This window comes from Haematobia irritans, chromosome 1, assembly GCF_050003625.1.
Source record: "Haematobia irritans isolate KBUSLIRL chromosome 1, ASM5000362v1, whole genome shotgun sequence".
NCBI classification, from domain to species: Eukaryota; Metazoa; Arthropoda; class Insecta; order Diptera; family Muscidae; genus Haematobia; species Haematobia irritans.
The window spans coordinates 53,166,126-53,179,489 of NC_134397.1; the positions used below are offsets into that span (position 1 = coordinate 53,166,126).

Sequence of the window (13,364 nt, forward strand, 5' to 3'; positions counted from 1 at the left end):
AAAAATCTGGCCTCTGGGGCCATATAAGTCCATATCGGGCGAAATATATATATGGGAGCTATATCTAAATCTGAACCTATTTCAATCAAATTTTGCACACTTGACTATACGACCAAGTGTTATGTTTGTACAAAATTTCAAGTAAATCGGTATAAAACTCTGGCTGCTGGGTCCATATTAGTGCATATTGGGCGAAAGATATATATGGGAGCTATATCTAAATCTGAAGCGATTTCTTCCAAAATCAATAGGGTTCTATTCTGACCCAAATTAAGAACATGTGCCAAATTTGAAGGCGATTGGACTTAAATTGCGACCTAGACTTTGATCACAAAAATGTGTTCACAGACAGACGGACGGACGGACGGACAGACGGACATGGTTATATCGACTCAGGGACCCACCCTAAGCATTATTGCCAAAGACACCATGTGTCTATCTCGTCTCCTTCTGGGTGTTACAAACATATGCACTAACTTATAATACCCTGTTCCACAGTGTGGTGCAGGGTATAAAAATTATGTCTAGGTAAGTCTACAAATAATTACGAATCGATATGGACTTTTGCACGGTACGTGGAGAGCCAGAATTGAAACATGGGGGTCGCTTATATGCGGGCTATATACAATTATGAACTTGATATGGACCAATTTTTGTGTGATTGGGGATCGATTTATCTGAGAGCTATATATAACTATAGACCGATATGGACCTAGTTAGGTATGGTTGTTAACGGCCATATACTAGCACAATATATCAAATTTCAACCAGATCGGATGAATTTTGCTTCTCCAAGAGGCTCCAAAACCAAATCTCGGGATGGATTTATATGGGGCTATATATAATTATGGACTGATACGAACCAATTCCTGCATGGTTGTTGGATACCACACGCACAGAAAAAACATGTTTGGACATGGTTGCCGCATCCATTTAATGCTTATTTAGAGTATTTAATTGTCGCGAAAACCATGTATTTTGTCTTTGTAAAAATAATTTTCGAGCGGAGAAAAATATATGTTGGCAATAAGCATTTAAATGGTTCTCAAATGCCGCAAACATGTTCTATTATTTAAATGATAGAATTTGAGACCATTATATGGTCAGGAAAATCATGTACCTGACCATTCAATTTTTTTTACTTTTTTGCAAAGAAAAAAGTATTTTTATAGTTTACGTATAGATATGTCTACAAGCATTACATGGCCATAAAGACCATGTACATTGTTTTCGTGACCATTTAATTTTTTAATTTTTTTGCAGCGACAAGAATTTTATAAAAACATTGAGCAGGTACACACGATTTTCATTTTGCGCGTCAGTCGTGTGTTGATTGTTTCTTGGAATGGACGGAGAATACGGATTTACTGTGTTTTGTGTTAATTTATTTATTCAGAAGTGACACTTGGTTTTATGTGAAGACAAAAAAGGAAAGTGTAATTGAAAAAATGTACCTGGTTTTTGTTCTGCATTTTGACATATGGTATAATTTATTTTTATTTGCAGTTATATGATGTCTGTGTTTGTACATTTGATGGGCACGAAGTAAATATGGAATGATTTCTTATTGTTGAAATTGAACCAAACTAGAGTGTGTAAAAATATGTGAAGTTTGCTTGCACAACATTATAAATACAAATAAACAATGAATTAGTTTATAAATAAATAAAAACAAATAAATAAAGTTGATTTTGTGTTTTCTTTTCTCAAGTGGCGTCCTTTTTTCAACGACGAAAAAAGTTTTTTCATAAAAATCAAAACATTTTAGGTTGTGACCATGTTCTTTTAACTAGAAGAAAAACATTTTTGACGAATAACATAACATTTTAGATCGTGACCATTGTCTTTTAATGGAAACAAAATTCTTTTTATCAATATAATAACATTTTAGATGAGGACAATTGTATTTTTCTTAGAACCATGTTCACAGAGCCAACATGGTTGCAGGTTAAAATGTTACATGGTCGCCGCAAAAATAGCTGCTATCATATTATTTTGCTCTTCGAATATGATTGTGGCAATCATGTTTCTTCTCTGCGTGCATATACTAACATCACGTACCAAATTTCAACCGAATCGGATGAATTTTTCTCTTCCAAGGGGCTCCGGAAGTCAGATCTGGGGATCGGTTTATATGGGGGCTATATATAATTATGGACCGATTGCGATTTACATGGGGGCTATAGATATAATAATGGACCGATGTGGACCAATTTTTGCATGGTTGTTAGGGACCATATACTAACACCATGTACCAAATTTCAGCCGGATCGGAGGAAATTTGGTTCTCTTAGAGGCTCCGCAAGCCAAATCGGGGGATCGGTTTATATGGGGGCTATATGTAATTATGGACCGATGTGGACCAATTTTTGCATGGTTGTTAGAGACCATATACTAACACCATGTACCAAATTTCAGCCGGATAGGATGAAATTTGCTTCTCTTAGAGCAATCGCAAGCCAAATTTGGGGGTCCGTTTATATGGGGGCTGTACGTAAAAGTGGACCGATATGGCCCATTTGCAATACCATTCGACCTACATCAATAACAACTACTTGTGCCAAGTTTAAAGTCGATAGCTTGTTTCGTTCGGAAGTTAGCGTGATTTCAACAGACGGACGGACGGACGGACGGACATGCTCAGATCGACTCAGAATTTCACCACGACCCAGAATATATATACTTTATGGGGTCTTAGAGCAATATTTCGATGTGTTACAAACGGAATGACAAAGTTAATATACCCCCATCCTATGGTGGAGGGTATAAAAAAAGCCTTGATTTGAGTACTTAAATATGTAGATTTTTTCCGTCATTATTTAAATGATCAGTTTCAAGCAATTTTTAGGATCAGTGCACCTGCTATACCCTCAAGAAGTGAAATCGTTATATGTCGATGTCTAACATAATAAACCGGTAAAAATAAATGCGATACCGATTTTTAAGGGTCTTATATACCAGTAAAACTACGGTTTCTAGAAGCCCAAGGAGTTAAATCGAAATAAATTCGGGTTGTAGGTCTATATGGAGGCTATACCAAAACATGGACCAATACTCACCATTTTCAACACACCTTTTAATGGTCCTCAAATACCTCTAGAATTCCAATTTCAGACAAATTGGGTAAAAACTACGTATTCTAGAAGCCCAAGAAGTAAATCTGGGAGATCGGTCCATATGGGGGCTATACCAAAACATTGACCGATTTACCCCATTTCCGACACAAGTATTTGTGGTTTCAAAATACCTTTAAATTTTCAATTTGAAGCAAATCAGATAGAAAATACAGTTTCTAGACGGCCAAGAAGTAAAATCGGGAGATCGGTCCATGTGGAGGCTATACCAAAACCTGGACCGATACATCCCATTTTCGACACACCTATTTGTGGTCACAAAATACCTCTAGATTTAAAATTTCACGCAAATCGGATTGTAAATACAGTTTCTAGAAGCCCAAAAAGTAAAATCGGGAGATCGGTCTATATGGGGGCTATACCAAAACATGGACCGATAGACACCAATTTCGGCACACTTTTTGATGGTCTTCAAATAACCCTAGATTTCCAATTTCAGGCAAATTGGAGAAAAACTACGGTTTTTGTAAGCCCCAGACCCCAAATCGGGAGGTCGGTTTATATGTGGACTATATCAAAACTTGGACCGATGTAACCTATCTTCGAACTTCGAACCCATATAAACCGATCCCCATATTTGGCTTGCGGAGCCTCTAAGAGAAGCAAATTTCATCCGATCCGGCTGAAATTTGGTACATGGGGTTGGTATATGGTCTCTAACATCTATGCAAAAATTGGTCCACATCGGTCCATAATTATATATAGCCCCCATATAAACCGACTCAAATCTCATGCGATCCGGTTAAAATTTGGTACGTGATGTAGGTGTATAATTTATAACAACGGTGCAATAATATGTCCGTATCGGTCCATAATTATAAAGAGCTCTCATATAAACCGACCCCCTAAGACAATGAAATTGAATTTTCTTTAGGAAGTTATCAGTAAAAATATTTAGAGTATTTGATCCCCGTTTCATTCATCTATAAGTTTTTCCATGGCTCTTTTGAATGTTTCTGCGAAGCGTTCCGTTGACCCATTTGATGAAGGGTGATAAGGGGTAGTTTTTATGTTGGCGATACCCCGATATTTTAAGAGTTCTATAAATATCTCAGACACTAGACAATTCCATCGTGTGAAAACGCTCATTAATATTGCAAACATTCTGGACGTTGTCATGTTTGCAATTTGCTCAATTTCAGGCCATATTAAAAAGGCGTTGATAAATTTCAAATTAAATTTACCATTGCATGGTCCAGCCAAGACCATCTATGAATTTGTTCTATTGGTTTTGAAATCAATAGCCATGATTGAAGAGTATGCTTGACGGGCAGAATTTCCAATTAATTAATTGATACAGCATTATTATAATTTTGTAATAATCGATATATGTTACATTATAAATTATTTAAAATGCATTTTATTTTTATTCTATTTACAGATCCTTCACCAATATCCTCATCTCTATTTGGGTATCCTTTGCAAGCATAAATAACTTGAATTCCGTCTAACACATCAATGTATTTATCTCCCCCATCTCGCTTCATCCATCCATAATGCAAGGCGAAGGATATTTGATTGAAGGACCCTTGCATCTACAAATATTTCACCAAAACAAGAAAGTTGAAGCATCATAACTGATGCCCCTAAGTGGCCATATACCCAGCGGTTGATGCATAAAATTCTATGTACATCTCAATCAGTTAAAGTGAACTTCGATTAAGTTGTACAACCATACAAGTTAAGGGACAAGACAATTTCTCATTGGTATTCCATTGCATGGAAGTAATCGAGAAAGTGTTAGTATCCGAGTTCCGGATAGCTACTGTCAGACAGCTCCAAGTATGTACAACTTTGATATCATGGAACATAGTTGTAACAACAAATGAATAGCATCGGCCATTGTTATTATTTATCGAAGGCTTGTAGGTGGTGGAAAACCACAAGCAAAGCCGAATAGTAACTGGGGAAGTGGAGTATACTCCCCCCACTAAATAAGAAAAAAAAAGTAAAATTTTTTTTCCAGTTTACGGAAACGCGTCAATAACCAACATTATGCGACTGAATAACTGCAAATGTCGGGCAACATGGTCGCCAGAAATGCCAAGCAAGCCAATGGAATCAACGACAGTATCGAAAACATCAATAATACAAACGGAAACAACCACAACTATTAAAGGCCATAAAAAATCCTATGTGGCAGCGGCAAATGCAAACAAACGAAAACCAAAAACAATATGCAGAAAATCATTGTTGACTTCAGCATCACCGGCGATACAAAAAGAGGATATAGGATGCGAAAGACCTTTTCCATTACCAATAGCCATATCTCCCACTGCCACATTGTTATATCCCACAGTAGTAACAACTAAGGCGATATCAGCAAGAGCAACAACAACAACAATATCCTCTTGTAATTCACCTACAACAACATTACCAGCAATAACAGCCACATCAGATACAACCACCACCACCGCCACCACAACGGGATGTCCTAACTTAAACTCCAAATGTGAAGGTTCTTCAAAATCCCAAAAGCACTGCTACTTGTCATCGTTGTTATCATCATCATCCTCTTCCTCACACTCAGCGTTGTGTCCTACATCACTGTGGCATTGGTGGCAGCATCAAAGGCTGCATCGATTGCATCCATCATTTTACCAGCATCAGTGGCATCAGCGGTTCTGGCATTCGCCTATAACCGCTGTTCTTTTGGTTTTATTTTGTGCTTTCGTCATTCTACCACCACCCGCAGCGCTTGTTGAAGCCTCAACATTGGATATTTATAAAAATGCCCGGCTGGGTCATCGCATTGTTCAGACTCGTTATGGACGTTTACATGGTTTAATACTGCCGTTGGATAGTTACCGATATCTACGTTCAGTTGAGGTATTCCTAGGGGTACCTTATGCTACACCACCCACCAAACAAAATAGGTAAGTTAAATATTTATGAATGTGTATAGACATACAAACTATGATATAATAACACACATACAGGGGGCCATACCAGGGTTGCCACCGTGTGTACAATTCTACCAAAAATGGTAAATTTTTTACTGTTTGGTAGATCGGTAGAATTTTTGACGGTTTGGTAGATTTTGCCAAATATTCCACTCCAATTACAGAAATCAAATTTTGACAAAATTTTCTATATAGAAATAAAATTTTGACAAAATTTTCCATAGAAACAAAATTTTAACAACATGTTCTATAGAAATAAAATTTTGACAAAATTTTCTATATAGAAATAAAATTTGGACACAATTTTCTATAAAGAAATAAAATTTTGGCAAAATTTTCTACATAAATATAATTTTGAACAAATTTTCTATAGAAATAAAATTTTAACAAAATTTTCTGTAGAAATTAAATTTTGACAAAATTTTCTACATAAATAAAATGTTGACAAAATTTTCTATAGAAATAAAATGTTGACAAAATTTTCTATAGAAATAAAATTTTGACAAAATTTTCTATATATAAATAAAATTTTGACAAAATTTACTACAGAAATAAAATGTTGACAAAATTTTCTATAGAAATAACATTTTGATAAAATTTTCTAAAGAAAAGAAATCTTGACAAAATTAAATATGGAAATAAAAACGTTGACAAAATTTTTTTTAGAAACAAAATTTTCTATAGAAATATCATTTTGACAAAATTTTCTATAGAAATAAAATTTTGACAACTTTTTCTATAGAAATAAAATTTTGACAACATTTTTTATGGAGATAAAATTTTTGACAAAATTTTCTATAGAGAAAACTTTTTGGCAAAATTTTCTATAGAAATAACATTTAGACAAAATTTTCTACAGAAATAAAATTTTGACAAAATTTTCTATAGAAATAAAATTTTGACAAAATTTTCAATAGAAATAAAATTTTGACAAAATTTTCTATAGAAATAAAATTTTGACAAGATTTTCTATAGAAATAAAATGTTAACAAAATTTTCTGTAGAAATAAAATTTTGACAAAATTTTCTATCGGAATAAAATTTTGACAAAATTTTCTATAGAAATAAAATTTTGACAAAATTTTCTATAGAAATGAAATTTTGACAAAATTTTCTATAGAAATAAAATTTTGGCAAAATTTACTATGGAAATAAAATTTTGCCAAAATTTTCTAAAGAAAAGAGATTTTGATAAAATTTTCGGTAGAAATGAAATTTTGACAATATTTTCTATAGAAATAAAATTTTGACAAAATTTTCTAAAGACAAAATTTTCTGTAGAAATAAAATTTTGACAACATTTTTTATAGAAATAAAATTTTGGCAAAATTTTCTAAAGACAAAATTTTCTGTAGAAATAAAATTTTGACAAAATTTTCTATAGAAATAAAATTTTGACAAAATTTTCTATAGAAATGAAATTTTGACAAAATTTTCTATAGAAATGAAATTTTGACAAAATTTTCTATAGAAATAAAATTTTGACAAAATTTTCAATAGAAATAAAATTTTGACAAAATTTTCTATACAAATAAAATTTTGACAAAATTTTCTATAGAAATGAAATTTTGACAAAATTTTCTATAGAAATAAAATTTTGACAAAATTTACTATTGAAATAAAATTTTGCCAAAATTTTCTAAAGAAAAGAGATTTTGACAAAATTTTCGGTAGAAATAAAATTTTGACAAAATTTTTTAAAGACAAAATTTTCTGTAGAAATAAAATTTTGACAAAATTTTCTATACAAATAAAATTTTGACAAAATTTTCTATAGAAATGAAATTTTGACAAAATTTTCTATAGAAATAAAATTTTGACAAAATTTACTATTGAAATAAAATTTTGACAAAATTTTCTATAGAAATAAAATTTTGACAAAATTTTCTATAGAAATAAAATTTTGACAAGATTTTCTATAGAAATAAAATTTTGACAAAATTTTCTGTAGAAATAAAATTTTGACAAAATTTTCTATCGGAATAAAATTTTGACAAAATTTTCTATACAAATAAAATTTTGACAAAATTTTCTATAGAAATGAAATTTTGACAAAATTTTCTATAGAAATAAAATTTTGACAAAATTTACTATTGAAATAAAATTTTGCCAAAATTTTCTAAAGAAAAGAGATTTTGACAAAATTTTCTGTAGAAATAAAATTTTGACAAAATTTTCTATCGGAATAAAATTTTGACAAAATTTTCTATACAAATAAAATTTTGACAAAATTTTCTATAGAAATGAAATTTTGACAAAATTTTCTATAGAAATAAAATTTTGACAAAATTTACTATTGAAATAAAATTTTGCCAAAATTTTCTAAAGAAAAGAGATTTTGACAAAATTTTCGGTAGAAATAAAATTTTGACAACATTTTCTATAGAAATAAAATTTTGACACAATTTTTTAAAGACAAAATTTTCTGTAGAAACAAAATTTTGACAACATTTTCTATAGAAATAAAATTTTGACAAAATTTTCTGTAGAAATAAAATTTTGACAAAATTTTCTATAGAAATAAAATGTTGACAAAATTTTCTATAGAAATAAAATGTTGACAAAATTTTGTCTAGAAATAAAATTTTGACAAAATTTTCTATAGAAATACAATTTTGACAAAATTTTCTATAGAAATACAATTTTGACAAAATTTTCTATAGAAATAAAATTTTGACAAAATTTTCTATAAAAATATAATTTTGACAAAATTTTCTAGAGAAATAAAATGTTGGCAAAATTTTCTATAGAAAAAAATTTTGACAAAATTTTCTATAGAAATAAAATTTTGACAAAATTTTCTATAGAAATAAAATGTTGACAAAATTTTCTATAGAAATAAAATTTTGACAAAATTTTCTATAGAATTAAAATTTTGACAAAATTTTCTATAGAAATAAAATTTTGACAAAGTTTTCTAAAGAAAATAAAATTTTGGCAAAATTTTCTATAGAAATAACATTTTTACAAAATTTTTTATATAGACATAAAATTTTGATAAAATTTTCTGTAGAAAATAGAAATTTGAAAAATTTTCTACAGAAATAAAATTTTGACAAAATTTTCTATAGAAATAAAATTTTGACAAAATTTTCTATAGAAATAAAATTTTGACAAGATTTTCTATAGAAATAACATTTTGACAAAATTTTCTATAGAAGTAAAATTTTGACAAAATTTTCTATAGAAGTAAAATTTTGACAAAATTTTCTATAGAAATAAAATTTTGACAAAATTTTCTATAGAAATAAAATTATGACAAAATTTTCTATATAGAAATAAAATGTTGGCAAAATTTTCTATACAAATAATATTTTGCCAAAATTTACTACAGAAATAAAATGTTGACTAAGCCGATAGCCTTAGTTGCTAGTGCTTAATTTTCTTTAATTTATTGTAATTTTAATTATAACAAATATGGAAATAAATAAATAAATAATAAAATGTTGACAAAATTTTCTATATAGAAATAAAATTTTTACAAAATTTTCTATAGAGATAACATTTTGACAAAATTTTCTATAGAAATAAAATTTTGACAAAAGTTTCTTTAGAAATAAAGTTTTCATTCGTTTTGGTTTGTTATTGTTGGTTTTGTTCTTAAAGCATTGTTGTAGTTTTTTGATTTCAGCTTACCATCTTGCAGTCTTTAGGGCTTTGCCCAAATAAATATGACAAACATTCTTTTCCTCTGTTGGTTAAGCTACACTTGTAATTTAGTCAATGCTTGGTTTTAAGCTGAAATCAAAAAAAGAAATAAATTTTTGACAAAATTTACTACAGAAATACAATGTTGACAAAATTTTCTATAGAAATAAAATTTTGACAAAATTTTCTATAGAAATAAAAATTTGAAAAAATTTTCTATAGAAATAAAATTTTGACAAAATTTTCTATAGAAATAAAATTTTGACAAAATTTTCTATAGAAAAAAATTTACAAAATTTTATATGGAAATAAATATTTTGACAAAATTTTTTATAGAAATAAAATTTTGACAAAATTTTCTATACAGACATAAAATTTTGATAAAATATTCTATAGAAATAAAATTTTGACAAAATTTTCAATAGAAATAAAATTTTGACAAAATTTTCTATAGAAATAAAATTTTGACAAAATTTCCTATAGAAATAAAATTTTGACAAAATTTTCTATAGAACTAATATTTTGGCATAATTTTTTGGTAGTTTTTGGAACAATTTTCTCCAAATTATGGACGAATATTTTTGGCACTATTGGCAACCGTGAGCCATACTCATTCGCTATCTCCCTCTCATATTCTTATACCAACAAGCCAAAACACAATCAATATCGCTCACCAAAAATCATAACAAACTGTGGCCATGACCAAACACTTTAATGTAATCATAACAAATGCTCGATGTACGCGACTCCTTTTCTTGTGTCCATCTCTCGGGCAATAACTTTTGGGGAATTGATTACAATGTGCCTCTGTTTGTTTAGTTGATAGTGGGGAAATAAAGGGTGTTGGTGGTAGTCGTGGTAGTGTGTGTGTGTGTGTTTGAAAACTAAAGTTTCATTTGTGAAATACTATTTACCGTGCTAGCTTATTTTTTCTTGAATTGAGAGAAACTTCTTTAACAAGCAAAATATAAAAATGTGATTAAAAATTCTCTGAAAATTTCCACTAATCTTATAAATAAATAAAGGGCTTCTGAATTTACAAAAATTGGGGGAAAACATGGCCTTAAGAAAAATACTATGTGCTAAGGTAAATAAAATTTGGTTTATGTGAAAGTCTGGCTACAAGATCAAGAGGCTCTATATACTGGGAATATACTAGCCTATGATTATGTATCCTCAATTTTATAATGCTGAATTTACATTAGCAGCGTTAATAAGTATTGCATGATTGACAACAGAAGGCGTAGTTCGAAATATACAGGATGGACGCGCTACATTATTTTCTTTTAATTTTTGTTCATTGTATTGTTCAGAAAAATTCAATTTAGAATAAGTTTAGATTTGTTAGAAGCACTGTCTTTAGATGATCGACACTTTGGTACGTTAGGTTATGGAGGATAACACCAATCCGTGGAAATTGATTTAGTATCTACTTAGACCATACTTGCTTTTTGTTTATATTCTTTCGGAGAATTCCCTGTATACATGACGTCTTTTTGAAAACCATAGTTGTGGCTTCTTGTTTATTATGATTATTATATACTTTATTCTTCATGTGCATGTTGAGATTGCTAATTGTTTTATTGGAGTATCCGTAGTATTGTCCACTTGGTTGCCTTATGAAATCTTACGTCGATATTATTTAAAATCGTATTGATAAAATTGGCAGCAGTCTTCCATAGATATAAAATTTTGCAAAAATTTCTATAGAAATAAAATTTAGCAAAAATTTTCTGTAGACATACAATTTTGACAAAAGTTTATATAAACATAAAATTTTATCACAATTGTATATTTATAGAAACATTTGTATAAACATACAAATTTGCAAAATTTTTCTATAGCAATACAATTTAAAATTTTGTTTTTTGTGGAAAAAAATTTAGAAATAAAATTTGTAGAAATATTTGTTAAAGATTTGAAATTTAAAATTTTGGTTTTTGTGGAAAAAAAAATTTTACAAAATTTTATATAGAAAGAATAATTAGACAATATTTTAGAAATAAAATGTTCAGAAAAATAAAATTTCTTTATAAATAAACTTTCAAACTTTTAATTAGAGAATTTTTTAGAAATAAAACTTTCATAGAAATAAAATTTCTTTATAAATAAATTTTAAAAAAATTTTCTATAGAAATAAAATTTGTAGACATATTTATTAAAGATTTGAAATTTTAAATTTTGTTTTTTTGTGGAAATAACATTTTTAGAAAATTTTATATAAAAATAATAATTAGACAATATATTAGAAACAAAATGTTCAGAAAAATAAAATTTCTTTATAAATAAACTTGTAGAAAATTTTCTATAGAAATAAAATTTTTAGAAATATTTTGCAAAAAAATTTCTATAAAATTAAAATGTTGCTAACATTTTACATATTAACTTAAAATGTAAAAAATACCTTCACACCTATTTTTGAAAAACGTTTGAAAAACTTTCTATAGAAATGACATTTAGACAAATTTATGTATGGAAAAAAAATTTGACAAAATTTTTTTATAGACATAAAATTTTTACAAAATTTTCTATAGAAATAAAGTTTTGACAAAATTTTCTATGGAAATAAAATTTTGACAAAATTTTCTATGGAAATAAAATTTTGACAAAATTTTCTATAGAAATAAAATTTTGACAACATTTTCTATAGAGATAACATTTTGACAAAAATTTCTATAGAAATAACATTTTGACAAAATTTTGAGATCATATTCCCTCTCAGCGTGGGCTAGTGGTAGAGTTACAATTAAATCCTATTTCCAAAATTCATTAGGGTCTGTTCATGACACCAGCAAACTATTTATACAAAATTTCGATACGATCCAGAACTTAGTGCAGGTGTTTCCCTATACACAAACGGACATAAATCTATAAATAGAAAGAGTAACTAGGTGATTTAGTTTATCGATATTTCTCTGATTGTTAGCTATTTTGTATATATTTTTTTCTGGGCTTTCAAGGTCATTTTAAAATGCGAATAAAAAATATTGAATTATTCCAGTATTTTCATCCAAACTTTTGCTGGGATTATTTCCAGCCTCATCAGTAACTGTTAACTTAGGCAATTACCTCTGACATCTGCGGTATTTTTAATATTTTTTGGCACTTAGTTGCAACATCATGATCACAAATAGATTTAAGGTACACCTAGATTTTGATGCCGCCGAAATATGAGCCCAATTTATTTGTTTAAAGCTAATATTTTTACTGCACCCTAATGTACCATACACAAAATCAACCCTCTCTTTGCTTAGGAATTAAATCATGAATTGCCTAAAAGTCGGCAATGTTTTTTTTTTCACAAAGAGGGCGTTAATTAAGAAAATATTTTTAATATTTAAATAACTTCAAACAGACATAGAGTCGTCGCCTGTTTGTGAACACCGTCTGGGCATGCCAAATTTTTAGTAAGCAATAATAATTCAGGCGTGTTTTTTTATTATTTGTTCACAAAATCAAAGGAATCCCTAAAAACGACCATAAAGTAGAGAATGCCAGGAAACTTTGGTATTACCACATCCTAGTCTCTTCTGCTCAATCTGTGGGCCAAAGAATTGGCTTTGGATTTTCGTGTCTAAACATCATATCAAACTGTTAAAAACAAGTTGGCCTTCTCACCCATCTACCATGCCTTCAAAATACCCCTCACAAAACGAAATCACTTGAATCCTTAGCATAT

General features: G+C 29.0%; 1 protein-coding gene across 1 annotated transcript in view; it reads left to right on the forward strand.

The window, feature by feature from the left end:
* Positions 1 to 5,129: 5,129 nt before the first annotated feature.
* Positions 5,130 to 13,364, forward strand: part of Nlg4 (Neuroligin 4) — a 458,188-nt gene continuing 449,953 nt past the window's right edge. The window contains exon 1 of the mRNA XM_075294829.1: positions 5,130 to 6,010. Within this exon, the coding sequence (XP_075150944.1) occupies positions 5,130 to 6,010 (881 nt within the window). The remainder of the gene's footprint in view (positions 6,011 to 13,364) is intronic.